Source organism: Nerophis ophidion, linkage group LG26 (assembly GCF_033978795.1).
Source record: "Nerophis ophidion isolate RoL-2023_Sa linkage group LG26, RoL_Noph_v1.0, whole genome shotgun sequence".
Taxonomy (NCBI): domain Eukaryota; kingdom Metazoa; phylum Chordata; class Actinopteri; order Syngnathiformes; family Syngnathidae; genus Nerophis; species Nerophis ophidion.
In genome coordinates, this window is record NC_084636.1 from 27,415,374 (window position 1) to 27,435,629 (window position 20,256).

Sequence of the window (20,256 nt, forward strand, 5' to 3'; positions counted from 1 at the left end):
GGGGGATCCCGAGGCGTTCCCAGGCCAGCTGGGAGACATAGTCTTCCCAACGTGTCCTGGGTCTTCCCCGTGGCCTCCTACCGGTTGGACGTGCCCTACACACCTCCCTAGGGAGGCGTTCGGGTGGCATCCTGACCAGATGCCCGAACCACCTCATCTGGCTCCTCTCGGTGTGAAGGAGCAGCGGATTTACTTTGAGTTCCTCCCGGATGGCAGACCTTCTCACCCTATCTCTAAGGGAGAGCCCCGCCACCCGGCGGAGGAAACTCATTTCGGCCGCTTGTACCCGTGATCTTATCCTTTCGGTCATGACCCAAAGCTCATGACCATAGGTGAGGATGGGAACGTAGATCGACCGGTAAATTGAGAGCTTTGCCTTCCGGCTCAGCTCCTTCTTCACCACTATAGATCGGTACAACGTCCGCATTACTGAAGACGCCGCACCAATCCGCCTGTCGATCTCACGATCCACTCTTTCCCCCACTCGTGAACAAGACTCCTAGGTACTTGAACTCCTCCACTTGGGGCAGGGTCTCCTCCCCAACCCGGACATGGCACTCCACCCTTTTCCGGGCAAGAACCGTGGACTCGGACTTGGAGGTGCTGATTCTAACTAAAAACTTGTTGAAAAATAAACAAGTGATTCAATTATAGATAAAGATTTCGACACATAGAAGAAATCATCACCTTAAAGAGCCCTCTTTGGGGATTGTAATAGAGATCCATCTGGATTCATCAACTTCATTCTAAACATTTCTTCACAAAAAAATGAAATCTTTAACATCAATATTTATGGAACATGTCCACAAAAAAATCTAGCTGTCAACACTGAATATTGCATTGTTGCATTTCTTTTCACAGTTTATGAACTTACACTTTTTTTGTTGAAGTATTATTCAATAAATATATTTATAAAGGATTTTTAAACTGTTGCTATTTTTAGAATATTTAAAAAAAAATCTCACATACCCCTTGGCATACCTTCAAGTACCCCCAGGGGTACGTGTACCCCCATTTGAGAACCACTGTATTATATAATACTTGCAAATGAGGCTAAGGAGGCGCAGTTACCAGCACAGTGGTAAATGTTACATTTAAAAATTTGATTGTATTATTTAACAATTGAGATTTAGTAACACATGAGCACACACAAAAGTACAGAAAATTGGTACTGGTAAGTGCCAGTATCGAATCCAATTGGTATTGTATTGGTTTTAAATGTCAAGGGTACCCATTTCTACATGTAATAGTGGCACTGAAGCTGCTGCATATATATTTGGCTTTACATACCCATCTTGAAGCCTCTTTCTGACTGTCTATTAAAAATGAGCCTTTTCTAGATGCAAATAAATAAATGATAAATAAATAAATGGGTTGTACTTGTATAGCGCTTTTCTACCTTTAAGGTACTCAAAGCGCTTTGACACTACTTCCACATTTACCCATTCACACACACATTCACACACTGATGGAGGGAGCTGCCATGCAAGGCGCTAACTAGCACCCATTAGGAGCAAGGGTGAAGTGTCTTGCTCAGGACACAACGGACGTGATGAAGTTGGTACTAGGTGGGATTTGAACCAGGGACCCTCGGGTTGCGCACGGCCACTCTCCCACTACTTTACAATGTTTGGCAAATCTCATACAGCTTGAAAATGCTTAATTAAGGACAATAAATAGTAGAATACGCTTGTTAAAAAAAATATCCCCCAAAATATCTGCAATGTGGTAAAGCCGCAATATTTGAAAGGGCAATGGACGACTGTATGACCTTTTTGATGCTCCACTGTATCAATGTTTTGTTTCCATTTCCTAGACCGTTGTGACTCGTGTAAGCAACTTGCCACTGGTCAGTTCAGCTTGCGGGGTGGTTGCCAATGCCTACAGCTCCACCAAAGACAGCGTGCCATTGCTGAAGGGAGTGATGGGCGCCGCCGAAAGCGGTGTCCGTACCCTGGGAGCAGCTGCGGCCACAGGATCCAAACCCCTTTTCAACATTATTGAACCACAGCGTAAGTGTGTTTTTCTCTCTGATCAATAAGCCTGCAGTTTTTAGTATTTTTTTTAAACTTGTAATACAATTTGTCACATTGTGGCCTAGTTAGTGTCTGACTATCCCGAAAACATGCAGATTAGGCTTAATAGTGGCTTTAGCCGAACCCAATACAGAGTGTAAACCCACCCAGCCTTTCATAGGTCACTTTCTGACTATTCAGGACAAAATGGATAAAACACGTTTACAATTTCCGTGGTACCTCAACTTCTGAGTTTATCTGGTTCTGTGGCAGAGCTCTTAACTCCAAAACACTTGTGTCTCCTATTAAAATGAATTGAATTCAATTTAATTGGTACCCCCCTCAAATAAAACAGCACAATTTTAACAGGTAACATGCCTTTTTAAAAGAAAAACTAACTTTTAAATCGTAGTAATACTGACAACTATAGTGGTTTTGGGAATTGATAAAATAATAATAATGGTCAACATTTACCTTGGAGAGTGAACTACGGCATCAGTCAAACACACCATCAGCAGCTTTTCCATATTCTCATGGATAAATGTATGCCGTTTGGATATTATTTTAACATTCTTGGCTGTCGTCAGACTCATTCTGCTTCGGTATAGTGCAGTGATACGCGCAAATTGTTTTGCCAAGTTGGGACGCACTCTGTCATGTGTTAAATGCTTTTTTTCTGTAACTCAATAAATATCCACTTCTTAGCAATTATTCACACTTTCTTGCTTCTTGTGGTTGGAATAACAGTTATGTCTATTTCCAGCTATAAGCTAATTATGGCAAGTAAGACCAGATGTTTTGGTGGGATCTTATAGGGTTTACTGTGACATTTTATATACCAACTAATGGCGGGGATGCTTGTAACGCAAATGTTTGCAACTTCAAGCATAAGCATAATTTAGCCGAGAGGCCTCTTTTACCCCCAAACACTCCAAAGTTGAGGTACCGCTGTACTATCCCGCAGCACGATTGTGGTGGTACACAGAGTGAAAATGGCTGCTGTTGTGTACTTTGTTCCAGTGGCTACAGTAAATGAATACGCCATGAAAGGTCTGGACAAGATGGAAGAGAAGCTGCCTATTCTTCAGCAGCCAGCAGAAAAGGTCAGTGAGAGAAAGTCTTTCTTGCACCGAACAAAGAAAGCAGTCTACCAAGACAAATTCCTTGTGTGTTAAACATACTTTGCTTTAAAGCTGATTCTAATTCTGATCCTGATCTTTGCAAACGCTCAACTATGGGATTTCTGTTCCTGCCCCGTGATGATTATTGACAATTATCAAAGCAATACTGTTGAATCTGTGCTTACGTTGCATTTTAAAGTACACTTTATGATTAAACTCTTATATAATGGGAAATATTAAACTCTGCCAGGTGGTGTCGGACACAGTGGGACTGGTGTGCCAGTCGGTGACGGGAGCCAAAGACGCCGTGGTGGGGGCCGTGATGGGCGGCGTTGAGCGGACCCGGGCGGCCGTCAGCGAAGGCATCAGCACCGTAATGGGCAGCACCGTGGGCCAGATGGTCAGCAGCGGGATGGGCCTGGCCCTCAGCCGTTCCGAGGACTGGGTCGACCAGAACCTGCCGCTCACTGAGAGGGAGCTGGGTAGGTTGGCGTCAGAAGGGAGGAGAGTTGGTCTCACTAGGAAGGCCTTTCAATGAACATGCCTTATGTTAGCAAGGACCGTAAACTGTGATGGTGATAACTCGCCATGTCTCGTTACACAAGAGCTGGACCTCTTTTCTGATTGTTGGTGTTGGGAATTTTGGCTCTTTTGAGGAATCTGTTCTTTTGACTCTGCTTTAGAAAAAGGCTCAGCTTTGAAATGGTCTCTCACATTGGTTTCTTGCTTAAATGTATTTATTTCCAAGAAATGTGTAAAACATTCTTTGGGCCTAATTTACTAAGTTCCTTCGCTAAACAGCCTGTGCGATCTATAAGATAGTGTTTACTATTAGTGGGCGTGTTGCATGTGATCAACTAAGACTGCATGTGCAATTGATGTGATTAGTAATGATAAATCGCATTGCGCCAGCTGTATTATATATTTGGTTTAGCTCGGTTGGTAGAGTGGCCGTGCCAGCAACTTGAGGGTTGCAGGTTCGATTCCGGCTTCTGCCAACCTAGTCACTGCCGTTGTGTCCTTGGGCAAGACACTTTACCCACCTGCTCCCAGTGCCACCCACACTGGTTTGAATGTAACTTAGATATTGGGTTTCACTTTGTAAAGCGCTTTGAGTCACTAGAGAAAAAGCGCTATATAAATATAATTCACTTCAATTCACTTCAGCTTCTCCTCCCAGTATTGTGGTGGCGTTGCAAGCTTGCATGTTTTAGTGCACACAAACCCTTAGTAAATACAAACCTTAATATTTAAAATATAATTATATCAAATGTTTTTTTTTATATGCTCAACATAAAACAAAAACCCTTCTCAACTAGACAAAAATATATTTATTTCCCAACTAATTACAGTGAAACAACAACAAAGTGCACAACAAAAGATGTTGAATATTAAAACGTAAAAAAGCAGCATCCAGTGAACTTTTTTCTATTCTTTAGCGACGATTGGTGTTCAAAAACACAAAATGCTTCAGTTTCTATTCTGCTGCACATTTTAATCACCTCTTCAAAGTGTAGTTTGTACCCAGGTTTTCAGTTTCTCATCTCTTTCTATCCTTTTTGTGTGCACACGACTGCGCTGTGTGCAACTCCTCCCTCTTTTGCTCAGTGTAGACCCATTAGACATGGCACATTTTCTGTGGCTTAACAGAAAAAACAACTAGAGGAAAAACTGCCCGCTTCATTCAATTGGATTTTTCCATAACAACCCATCAGTATTGATTATTGCTGCTGTATTCAGTGTAACACAAACAAGGCAACTGCAATACTTATTGGTGGTGCAATGTTGTTGTTTTGTAAACACCCTGGCCAGAATTTTTTTAACACATTTTAAAGTAAAATTTATATGTTTGCTTCCATTACAGATGCACCCCTAAAGTTCAAAATCTGGGAATTCTGAATTTGACCAAAACTTTGGGGTAAAAAAATGCATCTTAATTGTTGGGTGACACGACATAAAAACTCACAAGAACTCGGGTACATTTAAAAAAAAAAAAAAAAAAAAAAAAAAAAAAAATAGACTTGCCTTACCAAGACAATATACACTAAAATGTTGTCAAAATCAGATTAGTTTTTGTTTTATCAACTTTTTGGACTTGCGGAACCATTAAGAAATTCAAACCTTTGTCACTCAAGTTCAAACTTAGTGTTGTTTTTACAATTTCATATGCTTAGTTTATAATTAGTCATTCAAGCAAAGTATTTTATTGTACAATATTACCAATTTATAAAGTTAAAATACTTGTTGCTTTCATCAACATTAAAACTAAGGTTTTTGTTTTTACATATTAGCTCTATTATTCCTCCATATTATTATTAGCCTTTGACGTTACAACAAAAAATAATACTTAGACTTAGACTTGGACTTTGACAAACTTTAATGATCCGCAAGGGAAATTCTTCCACACAGTCGCTCAGTTACAAAGGAAGAAAAAAATAAGAATAATGCACACAAGGGCACAAAAACAGGGCGAACAATATAAATATAACATACCCTATATGTAATATTTACATATGTATACAGTATATAATCTCTCTCTCTCCCTCTCAAAGAGAGGGCGAGAGAGAGATTTCAAATCCCAATTACCATGTACAATATTACAGTATATAACAGCTGCAGCATTAAAAAAAAAAAACTACACAAGGTACACTTCTTTGCATCAGGCCTTCAAACTTTGTCATTGCTGCTGTAGCTTAATGTTAGCAGTGTTTAATTTATTTTTACACTTGAATTGGGTTAACTTAATGTTAAAAGGTAAAAATAACATCATGTGTGATGTGTACCACTCCTGACACCAATCTACATAATGCAAGCTGTTGAACTGGTGGCCAAATTCGGACCGGGAATGACATAAAACCAGCCTGCGAGTTCATTTCGAAACTTGAAAGACAAACCGTTTTGGAGCAAAATCCTCAAAACAGTAGAGTGCTCCTGTTGCATAGAGGAGTTTGGTCCATTGTAGATAGATAGATAGATAGATAGATAGTACTTTATTGATTCCTTCAGGAGAGTTCCTTCAGGAAATTTAAAATTCCAGCAGCAGTGTACAGAGTTGAGATCAATTTAAAAAAAAAAAGTAAATAATGGGAGTTTAAAAGGAAACAAAATAGAGAAATATTACAAAAAGAATAAAAACAATGGGAATAACAATATAACAGTAAAATAAGAATATAACAAGACAAAGTAGGCAGTAGTGACCATGTTATGAAAACGTATTGCACTGTTATTGTTTTGCATCCCCTGTCATCCTAATACCCCCCACCCCCCGTCCCAGAGAGGAGTTGTACAGTCTAATGGCGTGTGGGACAAAGGAGTTCTTGAGTCTATTAGTCCTGCACTTGGGATGAAGCAGTCTAGCACTGAACAGGCTCCTCTGGCTACTGATAACGCTATGCAGAGGGTGACTGGCATCATCCAGGATGCTCACTAATTTGTCCAAAGTCCTCTTCTCTGCCACCGTCACCAGTGAGTCCAGTTTCATTCCCATTGTAGAACCGGCCCGCCTGATCAGTTTCTCAAGTCTGGAGCTGTCCTTCTTAGATGTACTGCCCCCCCCCCCAGCACACTACCATGTAGAACAGAACACTGGCAACCACAGACTGGTAGTACATCCACAGGAGTTTTCTACAAATGTTGAAGGAGTGCAGTCTCCTGAGGAAGTACAGCCTGCTCTGTCCTTTCTTGTACTGGTGGTCCGTGTTAACAGTCCAGTCCAGCTTATTGTCCACCCAAACCCAGAGGTACTTGAATGAGTCCACGGTCTGCACCTCAACTCCCTCGATCACAATAGGTTGTGACCGTGGACTCGACCTCCAGAAGTCAATGACCAGCTCCTTGGTCTTTGACGGATTGAGCTGCAAGACGTTCGTGTGGCACCAGACAACAAAGTCCCTCACCAGGTTCCGAAACTCCTCCTCTCTGCCGTCCTTGATGCACCCGACGATGGCTGTGTCATCCGCGTACTTCTGGATGTGACACAGCTCTGAGTTGTAGCAGAAGTCAGCGGTGTACAAGGTGAAGAGAAGAGGGGCCAGCACCGTTCCCTGCGGTGCTCCGGTGCTGCTGATCACAGTGTCACAGTGTCACAGTGTAAACACATTGTCAGATACTTGCATGGATATTTTAACTTTGCTAGCAAACCTACAATGCTGTGGTCCAAACTTGTGATTTACATAACTGAGGCGTTCCGCAAGGCTCCCCTTTAAATCTTCTCCTTTTTTGAAATTAACACATTTTTGTTGTGCAATGTGATTTATGCAACTAATGTGTTGCTGTAAATTGTTTACTTCAGTTTAAATTCTTTAGTGACAGCAGTGGCATTCCTCAAGGTTCCATTTTGGGTTTTCTTTTTCACCATTTGGGCTATTCAACTGGTGGCTCGAGACTCCGGTTAAAAATAACAAACTTGTGAGATTCACTTGTTTGCAACAGATTCTTATACAGACACTGACAGTGCTATCATAGAGATGATCTTTGACCAGCTTATCTGCAGAAGATCCTTTTTAAAAACAGCAGAGCTCCTGTAACTCAAAAAATTAATTGATCATAATCAAATGTCTACTGTAGAGGAACTTGGTTCTCTGGAATATACAAAATAATAATAGTGAGGGCACAAGTCCGACCCCTCTGTCTTTTGCTTTGTGGAAATGTGGACCCCATTTGATTGATTGATTGATACTTTTATTAGTAGATTGCACAGTTCAGTACATATTCCGTACAATTGACCACTAAATGGTAACACCCGAATATGTTTTTCAACTTGTTTAAGTCGGGGTCCACGTTAATCAGTTCATGGTCATAACAATGTAGTTGAAAATCCTTGCTTTCAACAAAATTAACACTTGTTTTTTATTCTTTCATCTTAATACCTAAATGTTGTGTGGTGCATCTGCATTGAGATTGCCATTGCATTACACTGTTATCCTGTTTTAATTAATTTTTAATCCTATAATATTGACTATAAAGCTAAAAGATGTTTGCAAATTCTAACCCAGGAATCTTGTTTTCAGCGGCTGTGGCTGAGCCTGCCACAGGCGAGGTAACCGCCTCACCAGCTGCCACCCCCAGCTACTTTGTCCGTTTGGGCAAACTCTCGGCCAAAGTGCAGGAGCGAGCCCTCCAGCAGTCCCTGGTTCGGGCCCGCCGAGCCAGAGATAGCACGCACGCCGCTGTGGTCCAGATGACCAGTACTCTGGACCTGCTGGAGACCACTCGTAGCGGTCTGGGTGCAGGCGGCGCCATGGATCAGCTGCAGCAGCGATGGATGGAGTGGAGTCAGAAGCAGCCTGGAAATGGACAATGTGATTCAGAATCCAATGATGAGACTGAGGTTCTGCCTTTAGAAAAATCTATGAAAAATAGTGAAAAAAATAACAATGTAAAGGGATATTTCTGTTACTATTTTTCACTTCTCTCAAAGCGCTTGGAGTGGCGTGTGCTCTCCATGGTGCGAGGTCTGAGCGAGCAGCTGCGTTCAGCCAGCTCCAACGTGGTGTCGAGCGCTCAGGGTCTGCCAGGCGCAGTCCAGGACCAGCTGACAAAGGCGAAGCGGTCAGCTGAAGAGCTGCACTCCAGTCTGGGTGACACCAGCGCCCTCACCCCACTCCTCCTGGATAGGAGCCGTCACCACTTGACCCAAGTACGAATTTCACCACACTTGTCTGGGTGACTCGGTGTTGTTGGCTGCAGCCTTTCAGCAATTTTTTTCCCTCCAAAAGATCTTTGACCAGTGCCAACTTGTCAATTTTTCCACCACCGAATTGGGTCAAAATAGCACCGTCAAAATAACTTTCTCAGATGTTCTTACTAGAGGTGTCCCAATACCAGCCAGACCAGGTTTTATGGTTCTGCCTTCACTTCTGTATAAAAAAAAAAGGAAAACACCCAAATTTTAGTAGTCAGATCCCTCCCAATAAAATATGATAGACTCGGGGTCCCCAAACTATGGCCCGCGGGCTGGATCTGGTCTAACAGCATCCCTGTCCAGCTGCTCAGGCAAGTTATATGGTTGATGTACCTTATTTCCTTGCCGCAGGGCATATAGTATGCGCCTGCCTTGAATTACTGCCGGGTCAAACTCTCTTCCCCTGTCATCATTTTCAAAACGGAGGAGGCTGATTTCAATACCGGTAATTTGAAATCTCATAAAGGGAAGAATATTAAGAGCTATTCAGTAGGATTTAAGGTCCAAGCTTACATTACACTCAAATTTTTACTGCATACCTTTGGTAAGTGCCAGAGTGAGAAGAGGTTTTAAAATAATTAGCGCATGCTTACTTTTACCGCATGCCTTTGGTAAGCGCAGGAGTGAGAAGAGGTTTTAAATTAATTAGCAATTCAAGGAAATACGGTAGATGCCCAAACATGCTGCACATATTTACTTTACACAAGAGAACTGAGGGATACCTTGCCTTATTTGTAATTGATTTGTTAAATGTTTGGATATATTTAGTGTTTGGCACAGCCACAAGGGATAAAAATAAAGACATGGAGGGAAATTGTGGGGACAAGACCACAACAACAACAAAAAACTTATACAGTGCAGGCCAAAAGTTTGGACACACCTTCTCATTCAATGTGTTTTCTCCTTTTTCATGACTGTTACATTGTAAATGGTCACTGAAGGAATCAAAACTATGCAAGAACACGTGGAGTTATGTACTTAATAAAAAATAAAAAAAGGTGAAACGAGTGAAAACATGTTATATAGTCTAGTTTCTTCAAAATAGCCACCTTTTGCTCTGATTACTTTTTCGCACTCTTGGCATTCTCTCGATGAGCTTCAAGAGGTCGTCACCTGAAATGGTTTTTACTTCACAGGTGTGCTTGAAGCTCATCGAGAGAATGCCAGGAGTGTGTGTGCAAAGCAGTAATCAGAGCAAAGGGTGGCTATTTTGAAGAAACTATAATATAAAACATGTTGTGAGTTATTTCCCCTTTTTTGTTTATTACATAACTCCACATTTGTTCATTCATAGTTTTGATGCCTTCAGTGACAATCTACAATGCAAATAGCCATGAAAATAAAGAAAACACATTGAATGAGAAGGTGTGTCCAAGGTCTAATAGCCTCATTGTGTATTTCAGGGAAACTAGTTGAAATAAACATTGAATGAGACTTTTGGCCTAGCCAAGCCTCTCTGGTCAAAATGTTTGGAAACCCCTGGGATAGACTTTATTTATCCCCCAATGGGGAAATTATGTGTTTGCAGTGAAGATACAAAAAGTCCTCATAAATTAAAATGAAAACAAGAGGGAAACATTTTAAGAGAACAAAGAACATAAAAGGAGTACACAGCTGATGCAACCAGCTGACACTTCAGAGGCACTAGTTCTACATACAGCTACAAAAGTACAACACAAAGAAATAGTACTTTATTGATTCCTTCAGGAGAGTTCCCACAGGAAAATTAAAACAAATAAAAATGCAAAAAAATTTGCAATAAATAATGCGTTGTGCTTTCGGAACACCCAACAAAGCAACCAAGAGCGCCGACTTCGTCCTAGTCTGCCCACTAGCCTTCGGCCCGTGTCTGTTTTGCGAGACTACGTCCAGGGAGACCCACGTGTCCGATACATGCTCATGCTCGGTGAAGCTAGTCCATCCCAACACTCAACGCTAGCGCCGCAGTTTCTCCCCCGGTCTCTCTACGCGGACTCGGTGTGGCAGAGAACCAGCAGTTCGTCTCTGGTGCAAACATGGCCATGGCTCCCCCGAGGCAGATCCAAAAGTCCACAAAAAAAGCACCAAAACGCAGTGCAGAAGTCCCAAAAGTCAATGTTCACGAGTGTCTCAAAGAGTGTCTCAAAGGGCTGCACAAGCCACAACGACATCCTCAGATCCCACATCAGGGCAAGGAAAAACTCAACCCAATGGGACAAGGAGAAACCTTGGAGAGGACCACAGATGTGGAGACTACCCACTAGGGCGACCGGTGCAATGGACATCAATTGGATCTAGCGTAATATTGTGAGAGTCAAGTCCATAGTGGATCTAACAGTGGTTCTTAACCTTGTTTGAGGTACCGAACCCCACCAGTTTCATATGCGCATTCACCGAACCCTTCTTTAGTGAAAAATATATATATATTTTTTGAAATTCCAGACAAAGTGCATGAACGTCACCTTGTTCAAAGAACAAAACCAACACAGTGCATGAACTCAACAAATGACACACTGACAAATCAGATGGAAAATTAGAAGGAATATTGTTTGGTGATATCCATAATACGCCGATAAGGAGAAGTTTTTATTTACACGATGAGTCTGGTGTGTCTTGACCTCCGCCGAATCCTGAGGCCAACTCACCGAACCCAAGTTAAGAACCACTGATCTAACATAACAGTGAGAGTCCAGTCCATAGTAGGGGAGACAGGTCAGCAGCGCAGAGACGTCCCAAACCGATGCACAGGCGAGCAGTCCACCCCGGGTCCCGACTTTTGGACAGCCAGCGCATCAGCCGTTGCCACCAAACGGCTGATGGGGGGCAGAGCAGACGAGAAACGGCAGATCAACTGGTCTAGAAAGGGGGTCTATTTAAAGGCTAGAGCAGTGGTTTCTAAACTGGGGTTCGATCGAACCTTAGGGGGTCGGTGAGTCGGCCTTAGGGGTTCAGCAGAGCCTCCGTTGCGGAAGTCAAGACTCACCTGACTCATCGTGTAAATAAAAACTTCTCCCTATCGGCGTATTGTGGATACCGCCAAACAATGTTCCCTTTAACAACGTTCCTTGAACTCATGTGACCAATGTCAGACGTGCACATGCACTGAGGCCTCACCAGCAGCACACCTTTCCCAAACCTGACTATTTAACAAGATAAATGTTTTATCATTTTATCATAAGGTTTATTCAGGTGTACTGGAGAGGAGGCTACGTCGGATTCAGGAGGAACAGTGTGGTTTTCGTCCTGGTCGTGGAACTGTGGACCAGCTCTATACTCTCGGCAGGGTTTTTGAGGGTGCATGGGAGTTTGCCCAACCAGTCTACATGTGCTTTGTGGACTTGGAGAAGGCATTCGACCGTGTCCCTCGGGAAGTCCTGTGGGGAGTGCTCAGAGAGTATGGGGTATCGGACTGTCTTATGGTGGCGGTCCGCTCCCTGTACGATCAGTGTCAGAGCTTGGTCCGCATTGCTGGCAGTAAGTCGGACACGTTTCCAGTGAGGGTTGGACTCTGCCAAGGCTGTCCTTTGTCACTGATTCTGTTCATAACTTTTATGGACAGAATTTCTAGGCGCAGTCAAGGCGTTGAGGGGTTCCGGTTTGGTGGCCGCGGGATTAGGTCTCTGCTTTTTGCAGATGATGTGGTCCTGATGGCTTCATCTGACCGGGATCTTCAGCTCTCGCTGGATCGGTTCGCAGCCGAGTGTGAAGCGACCGGAATGAGAATCAGCACTTCCAAGTCCGAGTCCATGGTTCTCGTCCGGAAAAGGGTGGAATGCCATCTCCGGGTTGGGGAGGAGACCCTGCCCCAAGTGGAGGAGTTCAAGTACCTAGGAGTCTTGTTCACGAGTGGGGGAAGAGTGGATCGTGAGATCGACAGGCGGATCGGTGCGGCGTCTTCAGTAATGCGGACGTTGTACCGATCCGTTGTGGTGAAGAAGGAGCTGAGCCGGAAGGCAAAGCTCTCAATTTACCGGTCGATCTACGTTCCCATCCTCACCTATGGTCATGAGCTTTGGGTCATGACCGAAAGGATAAGATCACGGGTACAAGCGGCCGAAATGAGTTTCCTCCGCCGTGTGGCGGGGCTCTCCCTTAGAGATAGGGTGAGAAGCTCTGCCATCCGGGAGGAACTCAAAGTAAAGCCGCTGCTCCTTCACATCGAGAGGAGCCAGATGAGGTGGTTCGGGCATCTGGTCAGGATGCCACCCGAACGCCTCCCTAGGGAGGTGTTTAGGGCACGTCCAACCGGTAGGAGGCCACGGGGAAGACCCAGGACACGTTGGGAAGACTATGTCTCCCGGCTGGCCTGGGAACGCCTCGGGATCCCCCGGGAAGAGCTAGACGAAGTGGCTGGGGAGAGGGAAGTCTGGGTTTCCCTGCTTAGGCTGCTGCCCCCGCGACCCGACCTCGGATAAGCGGAAGATGGATGGATGGATGGATGGATGTTTTATCATTATAATCAAATGACAGCGATCATTTCCATAACATAATTTTCTAATATCAGTGCTTTGGCCGCCCACTTACGATGACAATAACAAAACATATTGTTTTTCATGAGCTGTGTACTAGTATTGTATGTCTGGGTTGAAAACGAAGAAAAAGAACAGACTTTGTTGCGAAAATGACATGAGAGTGGCACTTGCCAAAGTGAAGCCACGCATATCCGAACTGGTCCCTCAAAGGCAACGGCAGAAGTCCCACTGATTTGCAGGTGTGTAATTTGTTTTGAGTTCATGCACTGTGTTGGTTTTGTTCTTTGTACATAGTGATGTTCATGCACAGTTCATTTTGTGCTCCAGTAAGAAACAAATAACTTTTGTCTTGAATTTGAAAAAAAAAAAAAACATTTTATTTTTCACTAAAGAAGGGTTCGGTAACTGGTGGGGTTCGGTACCTCCAACAAGGTTAAGAACCACTGGGCTAGAGTATACAAATGTGTTTTAAGATAGGACTTAAATGCTTCTACTAAAGTGCCAGCCATTGTTGCGACTTGTCATGTTTTTATTTGCCTATGTCTCTAGGTTCAGCAATCTCTGGACGGCGTCATGGAGTATTTGCTCAACAACACCCCACTCAACTGGCTGGTGGGGCCCTTTGCCCCCATGATCACGGAGAGGGTGGAGGAGCAGGACGTGGGGTCACAGAGCACAAGTTGAAGACTTTTCTCCATTTCGTGTGGGAAGATTCTCCCAGCTAAGCACTAATTCGAATTAATGAAAGCCTTCAAATCTTTTAGTGCATCTTTCTATTTATACCTGATTCTCTGCCTGTTTTGTCTCAAGCACAACGTAGCAGTCCGCTGCTTATATACTTCCTGTGTGTTTCAATTGCAGTATTATGTATCGGAGCAGCTAAGCGAGTGAATAAAGCGATGTAAAACATTATCCAGAGAGTGGAGTGTTTCCGTGGGGTGCTTTGCACTTTTTAGGGACCGAATGTCCCTTTGGGACAGAGGACCCTATTGTTTAATTATTATTATTCTGCACCTTCGCGCTGTAATTTGACCCCCTTAACATGCTTCAAAACTCACCAAATTTTACACACACATCAGTAAGGCAAACCTTCACATCTTATAAAAAATCCAAACCCCAAAAATCAAAATTGCGCTCTAGCGCCCCCTAGGAAAAAACAGACACAACTTGTAACTTCCGTTAGGAATGTCGTACAGACATGAAACAAAAACCTCTACGTAGGTCTATCTTAGACCTAGATTTGATAAAATTACTTCCTTCAGCAAAAATCAACAGGAAGTTGGCAAAAAACCCTTCAAAACAAAATTTTCCTAAAAAATTTAATTTTTGCCTCTGAGCTGTAATTTGACCCCCTTTAAATGCTTCACAACTCACCAAATTTTACACACACATCGGTAAGGCAAACCTACCCATCTAATAAAGAAAAAATAAATCAAAATTGCGCTCTAGCGCCCCCTAGGAAATAACACAGATAAAACTGCTTGTAACTTCCGTTAGGAATGTCGTACAGACATGAAGCAAAAACCTCTATGTAGGTCTAACTTAGACCTAAATTTGATAAAATGACTTCCTTCAGCAAAAATCAACAGGAAGTTGGCAAAAAACCCTTCAAAACAAAATTTTCCTAAAAAAATTTCAGTTTTGCCTCTTTGAGCTGTAATTTGACCCCCTTTTAAATGCTTCAAAACTCACCAAACTGGACACATCAGGACTGGCGAAAATTGCGATCTAATAAAAAACCAAACCCCAAAATTGCGCTCTAGCGCCCCCTAGGAATAAAACAGAAAAAACTGCTCCTAGGAAGAAAACACAGACAAAACGGCTTGTAACTTCCGGTAGGAATGTCGGAGGGACATGAATGTCCCTTTGGGACAGAGGACCCTATTGTATTTCTAAGGTTCAATTATTATTATTCTGCACCTTCGCGCTGTAATTTGACCCCCTTAACATGCTTCAAAACGCACCAAATTTTACACACACATCAGTAAGGCAAACCTTCACATCTAATAAAAAATCCAAACCCCAAAAATCAAAATTGCGCTCTAGCGCCCCCTAGGAAAAAACAGACACAACTTGTAACTTCCGTTAGGAATGTCGTACAGACATGAAACAAAAACCTCTACGTAGGTCTATCTTAGACCTAGATTTGATAAAATTACTTCCTTCAGCAAAAATCAACAGGAAGTTGGCAAAAAACCCTTCAAAACAAAATTTTCCTAAAAAATTTAATTTTTGCCTCTTTGAGCTGTAATTTGACCCCCTTTAAATGCTTCACAACTCACCAAATTTTACACACACATCGGTAAGGCAAACCTACCCATCTAATAAAGAAAAAATAAATCAAAATTGCGCTCTAGCGCCCCCTAGGAAATAACACAGATAAAACTGCTTGTAACTTCCGTTAGGAATGTCATACAGACATGAAACAAAAACCTCTATGTAGGTCTAACTTAGACCTGAATTTGATAAAATGACTTCCTTCAGCAAAAATCAACAGGAAGTTGGCAAAAAACCCTTCAAAACAAAATTTTCCTAAAAAAAATTCAGTTTTGCCTCTTTGAGCTGTAATTTGACCCCCTTTTAAATGCTTCAAAACTCACCAAACTGGACACATCAGGACTGGCGAAAATTGCGATCTAATAAAAAACCAAACCCCAAAATTGCGCTCTAGCGCCCCCTAGGAATAAAACAGAAAAAACTGCTCCTAGGAAGAAAACACAGACAAAACGGCTTGTAACTTCCGGTAGGAATGTCGGATGTCCCTTTGGGACAGAGGACCCTATTGTATTTCTAAGGTTCAATTATTATTATTCTGCACCTTCGCGCTGTAATTTGACCCCCTTAACATGCTTCAAAACTCACCAAATTTTACACACAGATCAGTATGGCAAACCTTCCCATCTAATAAAAAAACCAAACCCCAAAAATCTAAATTGCGCTCTAGCGCCCCCTAGGAAAAAACAGACACAACTTCTTGTAACTTCCGTTAGGAATGTCGTACAGACATGAAACAAAAACCTCTATGTAGGTCTAACTTAGACCTAGATTTCATAAAATGACTTCCTTCAGCAAAAACCCCTTCAAAACCAAATGTTCCTAAAACATTTCATTTTTGCCTCTTTGAGCTGTAATTTGACCCCCTTAAAATGCTTCAAAATCCACCAAACTGGACACATCAGGACTGGCGAAAATTGCGATCTAACAAAAAAAACAACAACCCAAAACTCAAAATTGAGCTCTGGCGCTCCCTAGGAATAAAACACAGAAAAAAACTGCTCCTAGGAAGAAAACAGACAAAACTGCTTTTAACTTCCGGTAGGAATGTCGGAGAGACATGAATGTCCCTTTGGGACAGAGGACCCTATTTTTTTTCTAAGATTTTATTATTATTATTCCGCACCTTTGCGCTGTAATTTGACCCCCTTAACATGCTTCAAAACTCACCAAATTTTACACACACATCGGTAAGGCAAACCTTAACATCTAGTAAAAAAACAAAACCCCAAAAATCAAAATTGCGCTCTAGTGCCCCCTAGGAACTGCGATGAGGTGGCGACTTGTCCAGGGTGTACAACGCCTTCCACCCAATTGTAGCTGAGATAGGCACCAGCGACCCCAAAAGGGAATAAGCAGTAGAAAATGGATGGATGCCCCATAGGAAAAAACAGACAAAACTGCTTGTAACCTCTATGTAGGTCTAACTTAGACCTAGGTTTCATAAGATGACTTCCTTCAGCAAAAATCAACAGGAAGTTGGCAAAAACCCCTTCAAAACAAAATTTTCCTAAAAAATGTCATTTTTGCCTCTTTGCGCTGTTATTTCACCCCCTTAAAATGCTTCAAAACTCACCAAACTGGACACACACATCAGGAATGGCGAAAATAGCGATCAAACAAAAAAATCAAATCCCAAAACTCAAAATTACGCTCTAGCGCTCCCTAGGAACAAAACTGCTCCTAGGAAGAAAACACAAACAAAACTGCTTGTAACTTCTGGTAGGAATGTCGGAGAGACATGAATGTCCCTTTGGGACAGAGGACCCTATTTTTTTTCTAAGATTTTATTATTATTATTCCGCACCTTTGCGCTGTAATTTGACCCCCTTAACATGCTTCAAAACTCACCAAATTTTACACACACATCGGTAAGGCAAACCTTAACATCTTGTAAAAAAACAAAACCCCAAAAATCAAAATTGCGCTCTAGTGCCCCCGAGGAACTGCGATGAGGTGGCGCCTTGTCCAGGGTGTACAACGCCTTCCACCCAATTGTAGCTGAGATAGGCACCAGCGACCCCAAAAGGGAATAAGCAGTAGAAAATGGATGGATGCCCCATAGGAAAAAACAGACGAAACTGCTTGTAACCTCTATGTAGGTCTAACTTGGACCTAGATTTCATAAAATGACTTCCTTCAGCAAAAATCAACAGGATGTTGGCAAAAACCCCTTCAAAACAAAATTTTCCTAAAAAATGTCATTTTTGCCTCTTTGAGCTGTAATTTCACCCCCAAAACTCACCAAACTGGACACACACATCAGGAATGGCGAAAATTGCGATCAAACAAAAAAATCAAATCCCAAAACTCAAATACGCTCTAGCGCTCCCTAGGAACAAAACTGCTCCTAGGAAGAAAACACAGACAAAACGGCTTGTAACTTCCGGTAGGAATGTCGGAGGGACATGAATGTCCCTTTGGGACAGAGGACCCTATTGTATTTCTAAGGTTCAATTATTATTTTTCTGCACCTTCGCGCTGTAATTTGACCCCCTTAACATGCTTCAAAACTCACCAAATTTTACACACACATCAGTATGGCAAACCTTCCCATCTAATAAAAAAACCAAACCCCAAAAATCAAAATTGCGCTCTAGCGCCCCCTAGGAAAAAACAGACACAACTTCTTGTAACTTCCGTTAGGAATGTCGTACAGACATGAAACAAAAACCTCTATGTAGGTCTAACTTAGACCTATATTTCATAAAGTAGCTTCCTTCAGCAAAATTCAACAGGAAGTTGGCAAAAACCCCTTCAAAACAAAATTTTCCTTAAAAGTCATTTTTGCTTCTTTGAGTTGTAATTTGACCCCCTTAAAATGCTTCAAAACTCACCAAACTGGACACACACATCAGGACTGGCGAAAATTGCGATCTAACAAAAAACCAAACCCCAAAACTCTAAATTGCGCTCTAGCGCTCTCTAGGAATAAAACAAAAAAACTGCTCCTAGGAAGAAAACACAGACAAAACTGCTCGTAACTTCCGGTAGGAATGTTGGAGGGACATGAATGTCCCTTTGGAACAGAGGACCCTATTGTATTTCTAAGATTTTATTATTATTATTCCCCACCTTCGCGCTGTAATTTGACCCCCTTAAAATGCTCCAAAACTCACCAAACTGGACACACACATCAGGACTGGCGAAAATTGCGATCTTACAAAAAAACAAACCCCAAAGCTCAAAATAGCGCTCTAGCGCCCCCTAGGAATAAAACACAGACAAAACTGCTCCTAGGAAGAAAACTCAGACAAAATTGCTTGTAACTTCCGTCAGGAATTTCGGGAAAGACATGAAACAAAAACCTCTATGTAGGTCTCACTTAGACCTACATTTTAATAATTGACATCCTTCAGCAAAAATCAACAGGAAGTTGACAAAAACCCCTTCAAAACAAAATTTTCCTAAAAAGTCATTTTTGCCTCTTCGAGTTGTAATTTGACCCCCTTAAAATGCTTCAAAACTCACCAAACTGGACACACATCAGGACTGGCGAAAATTGCGATCTAACAAAAAACCAAACCCCAAAACTCTAAATTGCGCTCTAGCGCTCCCTAGGAATAAAACAAAAAAACTGCTCCTAGGAAGAAAACAGACAAAACTGCTCGTAACTTCCGGTAGGAATGTTGGAGGGACATGAATGTCCCTTTGGAACAGAGGACCCTATTGTATTTCTAAGATTTTATTATTATTATTCCGCACCTTCGCGCTGTAATTTGACCCCCTTAAAATGCTTCAAAACTCACCAAACTGGACACATCAGGACTGGCGAAAATTGCGATCTTAGAAAAAAACAAACCCCAAAACTCAAAATAGCGCTCTAGCGCCCCCTAGGAATAAAACACAGACAAAACTGCTCCTAGGAAAAAAACTCAGACAAAATTGCTTGTAACTTCCGTCAGGAATTTCGGGAGGGACATGAAACAAAAACCTCTATGTAGGTCTCACTTAGACCTACATTTTAATAATTGACATCCTACAGCAAAATTCAACAGCAAGTTGGCAAAAACCCCTTCAAAACAAAATTTTCCTAAAAAGTCATTTTTGCCTCTTTGAGTTGTAATTTGACCCCCTTAAAATGCTTCAAAACTCACCAAACTGGACATACACATCAGGACTGGCGAAAATTGCGATCTAACAAAAAACCAAACCCCAAAACTCTAAATTGCGCTCTAGCGCTCCCTAGGAATAAAACAAAAAAACTGCTCCTAGGAAGAAAACAGACAAAACTGCTCGTAACTTCCGGTAGGAATGTTGGAGGGACATGAATGTCCCTTTGGAACAGAAGACCCTATTGTATTTCTAAGATTTTATTATTATTATTATTCCGCACCTTCGCGCTGTAATTTGACCCCCTTAAAATGCTTCAAAACTCACCAAACTGGACACATCAGGACTGGCGAAAATTGCGATCTTACAAAAAAAACAAACCCCAAAACTCAAAATAGCGCTCTAGCGCCCCCTAGGAATAAAACACAGACAAAACTGCTCCTAGGAAGAAAACTCAGACAAAATTGCTTGTAACTTCCGTCAGGAATTTCGGGAGAGACATGAAACAAAAACCTCTATGTAGGTCTCACTTAGACCTACATTTTAATAATTGACATCCTTCAGCAAAAATCAACAGGAAGTTGACAAAAACCCCTTCAAAACAAAATTTTCCTAAAAAGTCATTTTTGCCTCTTCGAGTTGTAATTTGACCCCCTTAA

At 42.1% G+C, this 20,256-nt stretch overlaps 1 protein-coding gene across 2 annotated transcripts in view; it reads left to right on the forward strand.

Moving 5' to 3' along the window:
- Positions 1-14,182, forward strand: part of plin3 (perilipin 3) — a 23,373-nt gene extending 9,191 nt beyond the window's left edge. For both annotated transcript variants that reach the window (XM_061888347.1, XM_061888348.1), the window contains exons 3-8: positions 1,817-2,012; positions 3,036-3,118; positions 3,387-3,618; positions 8,146-8,465; positions 8,556-8,774; positions 13,820-14,182. In XM_061888347.1, the coding sequence (XP_061744331.1) occupies positions 1,817-2,012; positions 3,036-3,118; positions 3,387-3,618; positions 8,146-8,465; positions 8,556-8,774; positions 13,820-13,954 (1,185 nt within the window). In that variant the 3' untranslated portion in view covers positions 13,955-14,182. The remainder of the gene's footprint in view (positions 1-1,816; positions 2,013-3,035; positions 3,119-3,386; positions 3,619-8,145; positions 8,466-8,555; positions 8,775-13,819) is intronic.
- The last annotated feature ends 6,074 nt before the right edge of the window (positions 14,183-20,256 follow it).